Below are 18,189 nucleotides of genomic sequence, written 5' to 3' on the forward strand. Positions count from 1 at the left end.
CCTATTTTATTTATACTGCAATTCATAATTTACCTATGATGAATTTTAAACTTGAAAAGTCACTGAAATTTTCTTTCCATCTGGAATTATAAAGCATGAAACAAAAGACTAAGTAATACATAAATTACGTCATCGGGAAAGAAGAGTGGGTGTGACTTTTCCTTGCCTCTAAAGGAACACTTGATATTCTGATCCTGAACCTTTTCCACTATATTCCGGGGCTACTGTGGTTCACTGTCCTTCAACGCGATACCAGTGATGGCAGCGAAAGGAAAAAATCACAATGCGCAAGGGAAGACCGTGCTGTGAGCCAAAACCCACAGGTTCTGAGTGTGAGCGACTAAAATAAATTACTATTCACATCTGTACACGGCAAACAGAACATGCTGCAAACCTGCTCGGAAGTAGCGTGAGAGCGACGATCACGGGAGGTGACAGGGCTAAAGAAAACACGTGGGAAATAAAAAGGCCTCTTTTTTTCCTCATCGGACATTTTCAGTGAATTCAGCACATCTATGAAGCTAAAAGAAAGTAATAATAAAATAAATCTCTTCAATACTCTTTTTCCTTTTAAAACCTGTGCCGTAACTGGGGCTGTGTTTTCTTTTTCTAACGCGCCAACTAAACCCTGCGGGTGGGATGCTTAGCTTGACAGCTTATATACAATGGAGAGTGTGTGGAAACCCCGTGTGAATAGTTTATTTATCAGAATCTTAGTCATTCAGAACACACTAGTGCAAAAAATTGTGCATCAAAACTTCTGCAAGAGAACAGCTGAGTGGGAAATCTGCAGATGGCCCTGGGGATGGACCCCAAGGTGACTACGGGTCCCTCGAAGCTCGTCCGGTCTCGGCAGGGACGGCGTGAAGCGTCTGCAGGTGTGTGCGGCTACCAGAAAGGGGTCTTCTTCAAGAGGGCTTTTTTTTTTTTCTCCAGAATATTCGTATTCATGGGGATTGAGAAAAACAAACCAAACCCACACCGCGGTGCTACCGTCTGTCACCGCGCCCGGAGGCCGCCGGGGAGGGGAGGCCGGGGGCCGCTTCCCGGACGGGGTCCGTCGGCGGCGGGGCAGCGGGGCGAGGGAGGCCCTGTGGCCCCTGTGGTCCCCGCCGTCCGCGTCGGAGGAGTGGCTACGGGCGGCCGGCCCGAGCGCTACACCACGGTGCACACCGTGTTCAGGGTCGTGTCGAAGCGCACGGCCTTGGCCTCGGTGGGCTTCAAGTTCGTGTCGTACATGGGGTTCTCGAAGGAGGCCTGCCCGTTGCTGCTCTCGTGGCCGGCGTAGCCGTTGTACTGGACCTTCGGCCGCGCTCTGCGGGCGAGAGGCAAGGGGGGGACGAGCGGTCAGGGCCGCAGGGCCTCAGGAGGAGCCGCGACGCCCGCGAGCGGGGTGTCGCCACGTTACCTGTGCTTGTGGAGGTGAAACGCGAGCCCGGAGAGAACGAGCGCGGAGAGCGGGGCCAGGATGGCGGCCGCGACGGAGCCGCTGCTGGCGCCGCGCTGGGGGCGCGCGGGGTCTGGAGCCGAGCTTCGGGCGCCTGGAAGAGAGAGCAGCCTTTAGCCTGCAGTCGGGCCCCGAGCCTGCCCGGGGCGCTCTGCGGCGGGCGTGGCAGCGCGTGCACGCGGCGGACCCGCCGGGGCTCCCTTCCGGAGGCCCACCTTCCCGATGGCGAAGACGCACGGCCCGCTTCCCGCTCGCTGACGCGCAGCGACGCCGGGAGAGGCTCGCGTCCGCACTGCGCGCGGGGCAAAGGCGCCGTCGCCCGACCTCCCCCGGGGCTGCGGACACCGCGTGCGCGCGGCCGCGTCTCTCTACGGGACGGCGAGTGTCTCCTGTTGCCTGCTGCTCTGAGACGCAGCCTCAGCAAGACGTGCCACTGAAGTTACATAAGGAGCCCAGCGCTCTGTGAAGCGGGCGTCACGCTCATCATAGGTGAGCATCAAGGTGCCGTCTCCCTTTATTTGGGTAGATTCCGAAGTTCACTACAGAGTTTAGAAATGATCAAAGAATGCAACTCGGTGTTATGAAGCAGGCCTCTATGCGGACACAAAAATATGATTTCTGTCAATCAGAAGGGAAGGCAGGCGTAAACATCTCAAACATAACGAAGGTGATATAATCATTAACTCTCCGTATCTGTGCAGTGGCAGATACATGCACGACATTGAGAAAGATGCAAACATTAAAAATTCAAATCAGAAAGCATTTATTGCCAAATAATGCAGTTGATTCTTGAAGAACTTACTTATAAACTGCAATTTGAAATGTATTTGGCTTACTTGCAAGGAACCACTCAATGCACGTTAGTGATCAATTATGATTGGGGTCATCTGAATACAGCAGAATTGTTAGAAGCTGACCTTGTTTTAGAAGTATATTTCCAGAATTTATGGGATGTTTCTTGTTTCTTTCTTTTTTTTTTTTTTTTACAAACCACAGACACAAAGAAACAATCAAATATTTAAAATAAATAGGCTTTTAAAGAAAAAAATCTTGAATTTTCACATAAAAGCCTAAAAATATTATTTGTCATCTCCTTCAACAGATGCAGGATTATGCTACTCCCTACCACTCTCAGGTCTAATATAAATGTATTTTATCCTGGATGTTGGCACTTTGTAAATTAACCATATCTTTTGGCGATCCTTCTGTATCAGCACACATGAATCAGATTTAATTTTTCATTTCCAGATGCATTCACCAGCTGCCATGCAAGGGGAAAGCGCCACATACTTGTTCTCCTAAATCTCAGCATCCAGGTGATGGGCATGTGAGCAGAGTTAAGCCAATGGGAAGCTCCCCGCCGCCCCCAGGCATCGAGTTTGGCACAAGTGATGCAGAGGCTCCTAAGACGGTTTAGAATTGGGTCCTGAGGCTGTGGTGAGGCTGGGGTGGGGTGGGGCTAGAGCCCTGGGGACCACATCAAGCGCTCCCTGGTGGTGCTTCCAGCCACCACCGGCCAGTCCAGGGGCAGCGCGCAGCAGAAACACGCAGCCACCAGGGGTGGCGCTGTCCAGCAGGGAGAAATGCGGTGCAGCTCAAAGGACACCAACTCCATGGTTTTGTCGTGAGAGTTAAATGTCAGATCTCCACTACTTAGAACAATGCGTGGCACGTAGCAAAAATTTCCCAGGACCCACATTTACTAGAATGTAAGTTGCATTACGCCAGGGCAGTTTTTTGGCCAGCTTTCCTCTTGAGTGCCCGGGGACTACAGTAGAACCTGAACACAACAGTTGCTCAATATATATTTGAGGAATGAAAAAATGGTACTGTCTTTGGAGTAGTTCAACATCCGATGGTTTCCATAAATTACCATGGCTCATTCTCCAAGTGTTTATAATTCTGTGCATCTCTTTGCCTCATTCTAATAAATTTGTAGCCTGCTTAAATTAACGAAAGCTATTTTCTGTTACCTGCAAACAAGACTATATATTTTTGGCCATAATAGATATCAGACTTCCAATTAATAACATCCTGGATAATGGACCTGCTGCAGGAGACCTCACATCATAACACAGGGCGACATAAAAGGTCTTTGTGAATTAAACTCCTGACTTTACTCTGATATTATTATGCTGTCTGGAGCTCCTAGTTAATTTCAATTATTTACCTGTGTTTTAATAATTTAAAGGGTAATGCATGCACATGATATTAATTAAAAGGGCATAAGTGGATACAGAAACAAATACTATAAAGACGATGGAAATAAAGGGTCACTCCTTGCCCTTTACACTAGTTTTCCTCTTTATGATTGACGAGGTGTTTGTTTTTGCTTTTGTGTTTTAGTGTCCTTTTCATAATGTACTATTAATATATATGATTGTTTCTCTTTTCTTACTTTCCTAAAATATGGGGATACTATTTACGTTTTTTGTATTTGGCTTTTTAAACTTAACCATATATTCGTGAGTTTCTTCCATCTGTGCATATGAATTTAATTGTTTTCACGTGTGCAGTATTCTATTAATTGGCTATGCCAGAATTTATTTAGCCAATCTACTGTTGAAGAACGTTTAGGCCATTTCTAGGTCTTTTTCTATGATGCCGCCATGAAATTCTTTTTCTACAGCGATACATCAGCAGGAGTCTGAATATACAGGATAAATTCTAAGCAGTAGAATCATTGCCTAGCAGAATGTGTAACTTGTAGTGTTGCTAAGTCTTACCTACTTGCTCTCCAAAGTGGGGTCCCAGTTTCACTCCAACCACTGTCTTAGGAGGCACCTGGATGGCTGTACCCCATCTACCTGCCACCCTCCTTCCCCCTCCCTCTCCACCTCCCTCCTTTCCTTCCATTGCCCCTCCTTTCCTATTATTACCACTACTCGCTAATAAACCAAACACAGCGTGTAGTTATTTTCTCAGTTCCATTTCTTAAGAATGAAGGTGAGCATCTTTTCACATTATAGGCTGAGCCATTCAATTTTTTTAAAGAACATTATTGAAAGAAATTCACATACTACAGAATTCACCCTTTCAATGCATACATACAATTCAAGGGGTTTTTTACTATTAAAACTTGGGGGTTTTGGTGCTGCAAGGATCACCACGATCTATGTGAGAACACTGCTGTCTCCCCTAAAAGAAAGCGGTACCCTTACAGTCATTCCTCATCCTCCGTACCCCAGCCTCAGCTTTAGGCAACCACTCATCCACTCTCTGTCTATATAGATTCACCTGTTCTGGATACTGCATATAAATGCAATCATACAATATGTGTTTTCTGGTGAATGGCTTCTCTTACTTAGCATAATGTTTTCAAGATAATATCCCATCGGGTGGATGCACCACATTTTGTTGCTCCAATCATTAGTTGATGGACATTTGGGTTGTTTCTACATTTGGACAATTAGGAAAAACACTGGTATAAACATTCGTGTACTAGTTTTTTGTGTGAACATGTTTTTAGTTCTGTTGCCTATACATGTTGGAGTGGAACTGCTGAATCCTGTGGTTACGCCATGTTTTACCTACTTGAACTACCAGGCTGTTTTCCACAGCAGCTGCGCCATTTTTATCGGTACTTTCCCATCAGCAAAGTACAAGCGCTCCAGTTTCTGCACAGCTTTGCCTCCACTGGTTTGTCTTTATGATCCGAGCTGTGCTGGTGGGTGTGAAGTGGTTTTGATTTGTGTCTCCCTAATGATTAATGATGTTCAGGATCTTTTCATTGGCTTATTGGTCATTTTTATGTCTTTGTTGAAATGTCTATTTAAATTCGTTGCCAATGTTTTAGTTAGGTTATTTGCCTATGTACTGTTTAGCTGTAAGGGTTTATACATTCTGGACACAAGTCCCTTGTTAGATACATGGCTTGCACCTTCTCCCATTCTGATTGTGTATTTTTGGGGGAGGGGATTCAATTTTAATGGGAAAACCAATTTATTTTTCAGTTTCTTATACAAGTTTTTGCATCAGAGTTGTCTTTCAAACTAACTTGGTTTAGTGTCCGTTTAATGATAATCACATTTTTTTCCAGTTTATCTACTGACTGGAGACAATTAAGAGGTTGTTTATTTTTAACCATAAAAATAGAGTGTAGCCATAATTCTTAAATGAATGATTGTTGTTGAAGTATTACTTAAACATAGACGTTTCTAATTAGTTGAATGGGAGACTCACTTGTGATTCAAATTATTTTGTGAGGCAAATTGTTTTTCTTGACAATAAGCTCATCATCACATGAGAAGAAAGATTACTTGTTAAAGCAAGCTGTTATTTTGTTAGATTAAAAAGAAATGGGGCAATGCAAAGAAAATTTGCAATAGCAAAGTGACGGTTTGGGTCAGGCTCATTGGATGAGTAAACGCAGACATCCACAGAGTATCGTGCACAGCTTGCTGGGGTGTCCTTAGACAAAATTACTAGAGCATGTGCATCGGGGAGAAAGGAAGGCAAATAACTACAGGGTTTGGCTCAGAGCAAAAGAACACTTGACCCATCATTAGTGTTGGTCTATTTCATTATCTCAAAATAATATAACCCCATTTAAAACATCATCTCAGCCATCACAGACATTGTAAGTTAAAGCTCTTCTATTTAAAAGTTCTTAGCTTGGAAAGGTGGATTTAGAGTATTTTATGATTAAATGTCCCTTTGGTCAAGTTTTTTGTTTTTTAAGCATGATATTATACAGGTTGGTATATATTTCCTTTGGAATCCCCCGGTATATTGATAAAAGTTTTTTTTTTAATATTTATGTATTTATTTATTTATTTGGTTGCACCGGGCCTTAGTTGTGGCAGTCAGGCTCCTTAGTTGCGGCTCCAGGTCTCCTTAGTTGTGGCACGCGAACTCTTAGTTGCAGCATGCACGTGGGATCTAGTTCCCTGACCAGGGATCGAACCCGGGCCCCCTGCATTGGAAGCGTGGAGTCTTATCCACTGTGCCACCAGGGAAGTCCCCAATAAAAGTTTTATGAAATGAATTCATCAGTGACAATCATCACCAAATATTACACTTGTGTTCCTCTGACAGGTTGCTCTGGCATCAAATCCTACATAGCAATATTCCTCTCTATAAAATTAATGTTAGTAGCATTCCGTAAGTAAAGTATAAAGTAGTTGATACTATTCAGGAGAAATGCGGAGCTCATCTCATTACAAAAAAATGCACCTTCTCATCTGTGTTAGTAGCAACACAAGTAAAGACACGTGTGAAAAGAGCTTTAGCACAAAGCAAACCCTCATATTGACTCTTAATCTTCACAGCAACCAGGAACTGACTTCTCTACTGAGATTTCAGATGAAGAAATAGGCTCAAGAATATTATAATTCATCCTGGATTACAAAACTAGCACATAGATGAGGTAAGCTTCACATCTAGTGATTGTTCTTCATACACTTTTCTTGTCTGATTACTGAGACGTAATCAAGTATTTGAGAAAGAGATAAAGAAGGAAAACAGGCATAGCTGCCCCATCTGTCTGTCTAGAGCAAACTTTTTTCTCATAACTAAGTTGTGAACACCTTTCTACATCATATGTTATCTTTGTTTCTTTAATGAAATATACTGAATTAGACTGTTTTCTCTTTAATGTAACACATTGTATAAAATTATTGATGTAAGCAATTTATTTATGATAGATGTGTGAGATACACAGATTATTTCTAATTTCAACTATTTAAAGTAGTCCTGCTGTAGACATACCTGAATATGCAAAAAATAATGGTCACCCTTGTCTGATTTAAAATTTTAGGGATCGAACTGTCGATGAAAGAATACCGTCAAACTGTACACGTCTACTCATACACCCACCAAAATGAACACCCAGGTGCCTGTTTCTACTGCCCACCCCAAATCACTTTTAAGAAACGCTGGCATTCTCATAGCTGAAAATGATCTTTTAAAATGTCATAATACATATTTTTGAAGTTAAAGATCTTTTCATAGTTTGTTGGACATTTTAGTTAGTCTTATAATTTTCTTAAGGTAATGTAGTTTATTCTTTAATTGTGTTTCATCTTTGCTTTTTTCCCTTATTTCAAAATATCTCTTTGTATATTAATTCCATGTCTGGCATATTTATTGCAGCTGATATTGTCTATTTTGCTATTCAAAAGAAGGGTTTTTTTTCATCCAGCTGTAAAATATGTGAGTCTCTTCCATTATTTTTGTTTCTGTTTCTTTCAGTCATGCCCTTTCCATCACACTCAGCTTAATCATCTGAAAGCCAACCTGATATTTGCTTTGAAAAACAACATAAGTGCAGTGTACCTTGCCTTTCCAGCTTGAACTTCCCAAAATCTTTTCCATGTATGTCACCTTGGAAAGTAAATCCTCCTCTTTCAAGTCCAGATGATACCTGATAACGCATGAAAAGGAAAAAACAATGCATAACAAGGATTAATGATAATCTCTTCTTTTATCATAATATAAATATTATTTCTATTTAGAAGTAAAGGTTAACCATTTAAAAAAATTTGTCATTTCTTCAAGTGACCCACTTATAGTTAGAAATTGAAAAATACAGACATGAACTTCAACTAACAAATAAATTCTCTCTCTTGTTTTGATCTCAAAAACAGTAGTTTTTTACAACATATATATAGGTTAAGTACCCTTGGTAAACGGGGACACGCATATGAATTACGTCAGAACCTACATTATGTAAAACTCGCTGTGTCACAACTACTGTCTCATGTACCTCACGTGAGGCCGTTTACCCTCGAGTTAGATGATGAATTAAAGCAGAAGCAAAGGGTTAACTTGCAAGGAAGAAAGGGAAGGGGGTGTCTTAAATCTCTGTTTATCTGGGGATGCTACCTTTTAGAACTTTCGGGGTGGTTACCAGTGGCCTTGGAAGGAGTTTGGTCCCCACCCTTACGGTGGGATGTGGTCTGGATCTAAGCTCTCTGGCAGGAACAGCCCATTTGCTCCTGGCCAGTTTGTTTCTCATTTCAGAGACAGGTTTCTTCCATCATACAGTGAAGGGGTGAAGTGGCCACGCAGCTGGGATGAGGGCCGGCTGAGTTTTCACGGGGCAGACGGGACCTGACCAGGTGCTCTCGGAAAGGAATCGCCCCAGGCGCCCCCAGCGCTGCGCAGTGATTAGAAACCCCGCCCAGGGAGTACTCACGTAGCCATCCAGCCCCCAGGGGTCGTTTTCAAAGTTGCTGACAAAAATGTCCACTGGGCCTTTAATCTGAAAAGCTTTCAGAAGTAAGTGGGCCTCTTCCTTCTTGTAAACGCCTAGGAAATGATCAGGGGGTTATTCTTACAACGTGGGAATGCTTATGAGTCAGTAATGCAGGCATTCGATCCATTTGATTTGGAATATGGTACAGAGATGATAATGTTTTAAATCACAGAGATTAATATTTTTATTTTTAAATTTTAGCTTCAGTACTTTTTTCCTAAAAATCACTTCTTATGAAAGTCCTTGTCTTACCTTAAGTATCATCTATTTCACTCAATTCAACATCTTTACCCCACAGAAAGAACAAAAGTAATATGCATTCAGTTAATTAATTTTTTAAACCCAGCATTTTATTCATATTTTACTCACTTCTGAGGACAGGAGTATGTAGGAAAAAAAGAGACCATAACCTAGGGGATTAAACTACTGTGTATGAACTAAACAAGCTACAAGAATATATTGCACAGCACAGGGAATATAGCCAATATTTTATAATAACTTTAAATGGAAATTCATCTATAAAAATCTTGAATCATGGGCTTCACGGTGGCGCAGTGGTTAAGAATCCGCCTGCCAATGCAGGGGACATGGGTTTGAGCCCTGGTCCGGGAAGATCCCACATGCCGCAGAGCAACTAAGCCCGTGCGCCACAACTACTGAGTCTGCGCTCTAGAGCCCGTGAGCCACAACTACTGAGCCCGCGTGCCACTACTACTGAAGCCCGCGCGCCTAGAGCCCATGCTCTGCAACAAGAGAAGCTGCTGCAATGAGAAACCCACGCACCACAACGAAGAGTAGCCCCCACTCGCTGCAACTAGAGAAAGCCCGCGCGCAGCTACAAAGACCCAATGCAGCCAAAAATAAATAAATAAATTTATTAAAAAAAATATTGAATCACTAAAAAATGACAATTGTGATAAAGACAACTATGTTGAAAAGACACATGGGGAGTTAGTACAAAATTATCATAAAATTTCAACATGGGAAAAAAATAAATATTTCTAAATCAATATAAAAAAAGAGAGACCATAACAATAACCCCAAATATAGCTACTTATACAGATGAATTGCACTTACTAAAATGAAATGAGCAGCAGGGTGGCCAAAGTGTGACGGACATACTTGTGGAGCCCGCGAGACCCTGGGCGTGAAGTGACTGACAATCACACCTCAGCTACTCATAAGCTCCTCGGAATGACTGCTGAGTGGCATTGCCCAGAGGTGTCACGGTGTGGCAAGGGGGAGAATGTGTTTGCAGCTACGCCTAGTTCCCTACTCAGAGGAGGAACTAAATAAATAAGTAAAGAAACAAAGAAACAAACATATTAAATAACAATAATGAACCCAAATGTCTTCTGTGTAGAGAGGCAGGTTCAAGGGAAAATCACGCTGTTCGCTTCAGGGACTCCAGCAGTTCATTCCCAGCAACTCCCATTAGAGAAGTGAAACTCTAACATCGCAGAAAGAGTCTCCACTGGCCCATCACACAGGATGGAAGGGGACCCACGGACAAGAACGACCACCTAAGGACTTGACTTTGAGCTCCATCATGCCCACCATCAGCAGCTCTGTGTTTCTGGCATCCAGTTTAACCTCTAAAACTCTGAACCCCACTTCTATATACTATCAGCAGAAATAAACTATGTATTAGGCAACTTTTACGGTGATTAAATGAGAGCACTCAGCAGACCACCAGGGCCCCAGCTGGCCCTCCGTGGATGTTAGTTTCCTTCCTCTTCCACACCCCCTCCTCATCAGAACGCACATGGCAGGTGGACTTATATCCACTTGGGACTCAGCCAGAACAACCCTTGATCCACCTGCTTTCCCAAATCCAAACGAGAGATTTCCCAACACTCATCCACAGACATCAGTTGCATCAAAGTCACACTAGAGCATTTTCTTTGGGAAAAAAAAATCCAAACTCCACGAAGAGAAATAATATCTAAAGGAGATGGGTGAGCCTAAGAAATCTGAAAGTTTTACAAAGTCTCAGTTTATTCTGACACAGGACCAGATTTGAGCACCTGGTCTAAATCATTTACACATTCACAGGGTCAAGATGCAAAGCAATTTTGGGGCCCCTGGACTACGAATTCATAAATATGTACCTGTTTAAAAATCTTTGAGTATGAATTATTTTTCTTTTCCTAAATCCAGAGTATGTGTACCATTTTTAGATGTTTTCCCATCCAAGGAAGCAGGAAAGTGAGACGTGAGGGATGGGGAGGAGTCCTGACCTGCTCTCGTACTTTCTAGAGATGAATCTGTGTCTGTCTAGTAACTAGTGAGTGTGTGCATGCCATCGGGGGCCCCTTGGTGTTCAGAACCAGTGCTGGGGCTTGTGGACAACTCAGAGTCTGATCCCTTCAGGAGTCAGTCTATAGAAAAAGGCACATGGTTGTCAGAAGTGAGATAACTGAAAAAACAAAACGCACTAGATTCAGTCATGAAGGTAATTCTGTGTCTTACTGGTTGAGAGCCTGAGCTCGAGATTCTAATTGCTGAGATTCTGATGGCAGAGCTCAAATCCTACTTCTGTCGTATCCACTTAGCAAGGCCACTGAATTTCCCTGAGTGTCTCTCTTTTTTAATCAGTAAAACAAACAAAAAAAAAGGTGTTTAATAAGAATACACCACAAGATGGATGTAAGAACGAAAAGGACAATATGTATATAAAGCACTTAAAATAGTGTCTGGCATATAAATCAGAGCTATTGCTTTATTAACTGAGATACATCAATAAAAACTCACCAGGAGCAAATGAGTTAAAAGAGAGAGAGAGAGAGAACAGCAAAAGAATGAATTCTGGAGACATGAATATCTGGACATAAATCTTACATCTTTGACTTAAGACGATCTGTGTGTCACCTTGAGCTCATTAATTCACTTTTCTGTACTGGTTTTGTAATCTTTAAAATGAGACAGTAGTACCACCCTGTCGTGGTTACTGAGATGATCCAGTGCGACGCAGCAGATGCAAAGCCAAGGTAATGTTAACCAGCACTTAACACGCGTTGGTGCCCTCTCTGCTAGAAGCCGGAGGGTCTGCCCCTGCTCACGTCGGGGTTAATGAAACCCCTCGGCACCTACCTGCCAACTTCAGCTCCCCCTGGGCGGCTTCAACGAAGGTCGCGTTCACCTTGCTGCTTGTTGCGTTGAACCAGTCAACAGTTAGGGTTGCAGGCTGTCTTTTCCCTAAATATTCATAATATCCCTTCCACACTGAATGGATGAAAAATACATCTGAAGGAACTGTGGGGGAGAAAAGATGACTGTTAGCACCCACAGAAAAATTCCATTCAGATATCCTAATACACAGAAGGTATAACGTTGTTCAGTAAGACAGCACAGCAGTGACAGTGAGGAAGACAAAGATGGTCTACCTGCATGTCCCTGCACAGCAGGGGTACAAATCAGATGACCTGAGCAGGGAGCAGGGACAGTACTGTGAGATGCAAATACACATCTGTCACCTGGTCGGAAAAATCTTGTAGATGCCAGCGCACACCTATTTTACCAGGTCTGGCAAGGCCAGAGTGTAGGGTGAAGTGGGACTCCCAGTATTAGGTTAGATTGTATCAGGCTTAATAAATACATTAAACTGACCTGGAAGATCACTACTGGTACTCCATTTAATATCTAAGTCTACTTACTTTGGAAAGACTTAGGAGGCTCAGAAAACTGACAGCATCTGTCAGGAGCCTTCTGCCCTCAGATAGCCTGCATTTCAAAGCACCACCATGACTGCACAGACCCAGCATATGAAGACAAAGATGTTTTATTTCTTGAGGTCTTTATTCTGTAAGTACAGCCAATCTCTCATCTCTCTCTTCTACTCATTAATCTCCTTATAAAAAATAGTCCAGTGTTGGTAAGAAAGCTAGATTAAATGATGTCAGATGGCATCTTTTAAGTTCAGAAACAAAAGGCAGAAAGTCTTCTTAAAACATTACAAGTCATCTGGGACAGGAATTCTTGCAAAGATTATTGAGCTATTCTCTCTTTTCACTGGTTAGAAAAAAAATATTTTTCACATTTCTGCTAATAAATATGTATAAAATCCTGATACTTTTATAATATTGATATAAAATTTTACAGGGTAATTGAGATAAATCTACATCAATGATGCCACTAAATTTCTATTTGCTTTTTGTCTCATGACGTGTGTAAATTGTTTAACTGGACAAGATCCACCGTGAGTGGAACTGGTCAGAACGTATTGTTGGACTTCCTAGGTGGAAAGAAAGATTTATGTCTCCCTAAACATATTTTTTAGCAAATGCACTTATGGCAACACGTGAGGAGGACAAAACATAGCGTCCCTTTTCTTTCCAGTCCCATTGCCCGTCTTCCCAGACAGGCTGACCCTGTAAGACATCACCTAGTGACAGAAGAGTTGAAGAACAGATGTCATCACTTCCTATGGCTTTGATGGACCCAACTTCCTAATAACAATAATTTTAAAAATTGAGTAAGTGTGAAGCGGAGCTATGACACAGTCATCTGACACAGTTGCTGACTGACCAGTGACACTGAACAGGTCTGCCCGTTGTCAGCAGCATCACTGAGCCACACTCTTAATCAGCGAGCCCCGAATGCCTTGTCAGCCTTTTCTAAAATAAACAGCCTGTAAAACAACGTCAAGATTGCTTTCCCTAATCAGAATGCATACACTCAACTGGAGCTGTGAATGCACTTGTTTGGGCCTCGCACTTAGGTCCCTCTCGTTGGTGGATCCGAGTGGGTCGGCCTGGCTGGTCTGCCCAGTGGCTGGTCTGTGTCCCGCTGTGACCATCGGGGACGTGGAAGATGATCTTTTCGGGTCTCTGTCCTCTGACCTGTTGCTGGTGGTTTGCAGTGTACTGTAACCACCGACGGGGAGGTGCTAGATTGTGCCTCCTACACAAAGACCCCTGTTGAATCAGCACTTCCCTTCAGAGAGGGTAAGGCACGCTGACGGGGTGTCTGCAGCTTCAGAAAGAGCCTGCAGACTTTTCACGACCACCGCAGCAAACAGAACAGGATAAACACACCACCAGCACCACCACCAGTACCACCACCAGTACCACCAGCACCACCACCAGTACCACCAGTACCACCACCACCAGCACCAGCACCACCAGCAGCACCAACGACTGTGTCGTTTTATTGAAGAATATGTTGCCTGTTTAGAGTATTGATTTCTGTATTTGATATGTATAAATAACATTTACATAGAATACTCCAGAAGGTTTTTTTTAAGGTAGATTTTATACTTCACGGTGTACACTGGATGGATTCCTTTAACTATGTTGGAACTTTTTGCCTCATCTAAGAATTAAATGCAAAACCCAGCACTGTTACTTAACCATAGCATTCCACATACTCTTTCCACCTTTGATCCTGGAACGGAGCTTTATGTCTGAGAAACAAGTGCGAAAACCTGAGTAAGGAAAACCCCAGAAAAGGGAACTTATATATTTATAAATGTTTTCTGTTTCTGTTAAACTTTTTTTTAAAGTTTGACTTATATTATAATTTGGGGACACATTGTATTGTTTAAATACTCTCTAAATTTATAACATAGATACAATAGGCCAGGTGATTTGTAGTAATGAACATCTTCGTTAGGAAATAAAACTGCATCTTTCCCATCTGCTATGGCATGCATTAAGCAAGGTACCACACACAACAAAGAGCGATAATTAACATATTCGGAGGCAGAGGATGTCTGAATTACAGAGATACTTGGGGAAAAAAATGGAGCCCCGCATTTAAACTGCTCGAATTCACAGCTGATGCTGTCATAAAGCGTCCTTTACTGTAACTTCCTCATTTGGAGGAAAGAATCACAACCCTCTTTATAAGGCTCTCCATTATACCACATTCTGGGTCAATATTTGATGTCCATTTCTGCCTATAAAATGCCTAAGGCACCTTTTAATAAAACAGCATGTGACAAGGACAAAGGTTTTCCTTTTAAGTATTGTTCCATTAACAAACCACAGTTATGAGAGAAAGAGGAATCTGTGTAGGCTTGGTGTTTTAAATAACTGAAGCATTAACTTGTTCATCAACTAACGGAATCAGAAATTTGCATGTTAAAATTTGTTTCACTGCACAGAGTATAGGAGAGAACAAATCACTTTGATTTAAATCTATAACTGTTCTGGTATACAAACCTGGAGTTTTAGTAACTGTTTCATTAACTTCTCTCACTCCTTTACCTACAAGTAAAAAGACAAATTATCACTTTCAAAAAACATTTATTTTCGAATACGTTTGAAAAAATGTCAAATTGAAGCAATGTTCCTTTCTCCAGATTTCTTGAATGCACAAAATAGGAATATCTTACACATATCCATTTTAAACCCTTATATTCACAGCAGAATATCCTTTGCTTTTGTGGGAAAACTGAGTTTCGTAGTGAAAATCAATCTGGATCTGACATGCGCATTTGCATTTAGTGTGTTACAACAGAGAGCCTTGTAAATGAGGGTGTTTATACCCCTTTGTCACTCCTGTTTGGGATCTACTGCCCCCAACTGAAAGGTAATATACAAAAAATCACTATGACTTCATAACCCTTCTCAGGTTTCCAGGTCCCCAACCCAATCAGTGAACTCACAAGTTAACAGTCAATAACATCAAAGTATTTCCCTGCAGAATGTTTAACTTGGTCTATCAACTTAGATTTAACTCATAATCTCTTTGCTTTTATAGTTTTCCATCAAACTACAAATTATCACTTTTTTAAAGTGTATATTTTGCTATTTCTGAGAGAGAGGGGCAAAGGAAACATAAGTGTCTTAATTCCTAATGTGAGAGCTACAGACAGGCTCCAGGAAACTAAAGCTAAAGGCAGGGGCTTTATCACACTCCGTAATTCTGTCTGTGCTGCTTAGTTCTCGCTGCATGACTAAGCAGGGTTTGGTGGAGAACCTGAACGGTTAGCTGCCATCAAATCTGACTCAGTTATTACTCTTATTTGCAAATACACAAGTTTGTGAGTTCATTAATGCATCATTTCCGTGTTATTGCTTTTGTAATTTTAAAAAGCAGAACCAATGTCAAGAACACATAAACTTATATTTCACCGCCAGATAGCTTGTGTCTCAAAAATAACAGACTTAATTTTATACATTCACCAATATTTGGTGATATTTGCCCATTTTCATTAAAAAATATATTTTCCCAAAATATACTGTATATTATTTTCCTTTTAACTCAAAATGTGATTCTCTTTGCCTTAAAATGTGATTTGCAAATAATGAAATCTGCACATCTCCTTAGTCTGTGCCACTACTGTAGCCAACACTGACTACACACATGTTCGCATACACACAGTTCACACACATTAAGCACGCATTTGGTTGGGGTGACGGACATTGCTTCCAAGATGCTACTTCTTGTGGCTCTTAAACCTGGACACTAGCCTGATGGGCAACTGACACTCATCCTTGCTCTGCAGGGACCCACTTTCACTTCTCACCAGTGACTTACTTTTACAGACAGGTGACTTCCCTGTCCATTTCATGTCCGCTTTACACGTCCTGTGCTCAGATCCACCCGCGAGGAAGAATCCCGGATGGCAGGTGTACACTAAGGTGTAACCAAAAGTAGGGAGGTCGATGGCCCTCACGTCCGCGTGGGCTGGCGTTTCAGGCTGGCGGCAGGCGTGAGCTGAAATGGGATTTAATCCATTAGTAGTCCACTGTAGCCTTAGCATATGTGTCTAAGGAAATACAGCAAAAAAATTGGAAATGGCTATGAAATCAGTTTACCATTTAAAACTGAGAATACAGGAGCTGTACATATCACCAACATTCTGGTCGCTGCAGCTTTCAGCACAACAAAGCCTTGATGTTTGCCAGCTCTCTCTCTCTCTCTCTCTCTCTCTTTCTCTCTCTCTCTCTCTTCCCCTCCCCTCCCTCCCTCTGCTTGTCCTACTCCTTCTCTCTCACTCCCTCTCTCTATCTATCCACCTATCTATTGATATCTATCATCTAACTTTCTATCTATCTATCATCTATCTCCTTCTCTACATATATGTGTGTAATTATGTGTAGAAATTTAGAATAGAAATCATAGCTTTAAAATAAACACTTCTAAAAAAATAAACACTTCTGACATACTATTAATATAAATAATATGTTAAATTTTATTAAAAGAGCAGTACTTTAAACTAAACACATACACATTAAAGTGTATTTTTAAATATGCTTTGATTTTTGTCCAATGGCAACTAGAAAATTTAATGCTCAGTTAAATGAATAATTAATTTTGGTCATAATTCAATGTGTGTTTAGAAAATTAATTGAAATATAGATTCTTATTACCTTTAAAAATATCATTTAGGAGTAAATAAGGTTGTAATGTTTAGATCTCAATTTATTCTTTATAAAGTGTGCAGTTATGTGTCAAATAAAGGACTTGGTCGATTATTATAAGTTTACATTATTAAAATCATGAATGCAATCATTTTAAGTATCCTAATATTTTGCACTTCAGCAAACTTTCAAGGTAATGAAGACCTATTAGTTCCACACACAAACACACACACATATGTGTATATACATACACAGATGTACATGTGTGTATCAATATAATATCTCTCTATATAATATCCACATATATAATTTGAGTAGAGATTCAGAATAGAGATGATACCTTTGAAATAAATATACATCTTATAATACTGATACATAAATACACAAAAATCACACCTTATATACTATTAGAAGATTTTTGTGTAACATTGTACTTGTCTTTATGTCTAACCTAGTAAGAGATACTATGTTGCACTAAATTGGTAAAGGATGAAAAGTTAATTACTAATCATTCATACAACATTTCTCCTAATTCTCATGATTAAGTCACAGAATAAAATTTGGTCCTAAGTAACTATTTGAATGATCGACTCATATATAGACTCCGAAAAGAACACTTCAAACATTTCTATTAATATGCTGACGTATCACATGATCTTTAATAACCTGAGATGGACATACTAGGAGAATAATAGCACAAGGAGGTTTTCTCTCCGTGAATGTTAACTATGTTATCCACACTGATCTTTGGTTTGGGGCAGTTTCTCAGGCTTAAGTGCCTCGGTATCACCTGGAGGGCCTGGGAGCTACAGACTGGACCCCTCCCTCTTCGGCACCCCACCCTCCCCTGGCCCCCAGAGCCTCAGGTCCTGTGGGTCTGGATGGGATCCAGCTCAAGATTTGCGTTTCAGCCGAACCCCAGGTGATGCTGCTGCTGGTTCCAGGGAATCAAACTTTGAGAAACAGGAGTTTAGGGAACTGAAAACAATCAAACAAACAAAAATAAGTTCCTCCTTATTTCCCGGGAAGGTAGAACACTCCCCAGCCGCTGGAGAGTAGACAGGTTCCTGCCGACCTCGAGCAGGGGTCGCACTCACGGATGCACTCTGTCTGGGTGCCGCTCCACGTCAGGTTTGCCAGGCAGGTTCGCGTTGTAGAACCTTGAACGTGGTAACCTTTTCTGCACCGGAAAAACACCATGCTCCCAACCTGGAGGGGAAACCCAGTGAGGA

General features: G+C 41.6%; 1 protein-coding gene across 1 annotated transcript in view; it reads right to left on the reverse strand.

Moving 5' to 3' along the window:
* Positions 1-340: 340 nt before the first annotated feature.
* The window catches only part of CSMD1 (CUB and Sushi multiple domains 1), a 1,828,277-nt gene continuing 1,810,428 nt past the window's right edge, over positions 341-18,189 (reverse strand). Inside the window, exons 63-70 of the mRNA XM_057537433.1 lie at positions 18,055-18,166; positions 16,131-16,310; positions 14,810-14,854; positions 11,739-11,900; positions 8,586-8,698; positions 7,724-7,811; positions 1,409-1,541; positions 341-1,315 (exon numbers count right to left, since the gene is read on the reverse strand). Of these exons, the coding sequence (XP_057393416.1) occupies positions 1,156-1,315; positions 1,409-1,541; positions 7,724-7,811; positions 8,586-8,698; positions 11,739-11,900; positions 14,810-14,854; positions 16,131-16,310; positions 18,055-18,166 (993 nt within the window). The 3' untranslated portion in view covers positions 341-1,155. The remainder of the gene's footprint in view (positions 1,316-1,408; positions 1,542-7,723; positions 7,812-8,585; positions 8,699-11,738; positions 11,901-14,809; positions 14,855-16,130; positions 16,311-18,054; positions 18,167-18,189) is intronic.

Source organism: Balaenoptera acutorostrata, chromosome 21, assembly GCF_949987535.1.
Source record: "Balaenoptera acutorostrata chromosome 21, mBalAcu1.1, whole genome shotgun sequence".
Classification (NCBI taxonomy): Eukaryota; Metazoa; Chordata; class Mammalia; order Artiodactyla; family Balaenopteridae; genus Balaenoptera; species Balaenoptera acutorostrata.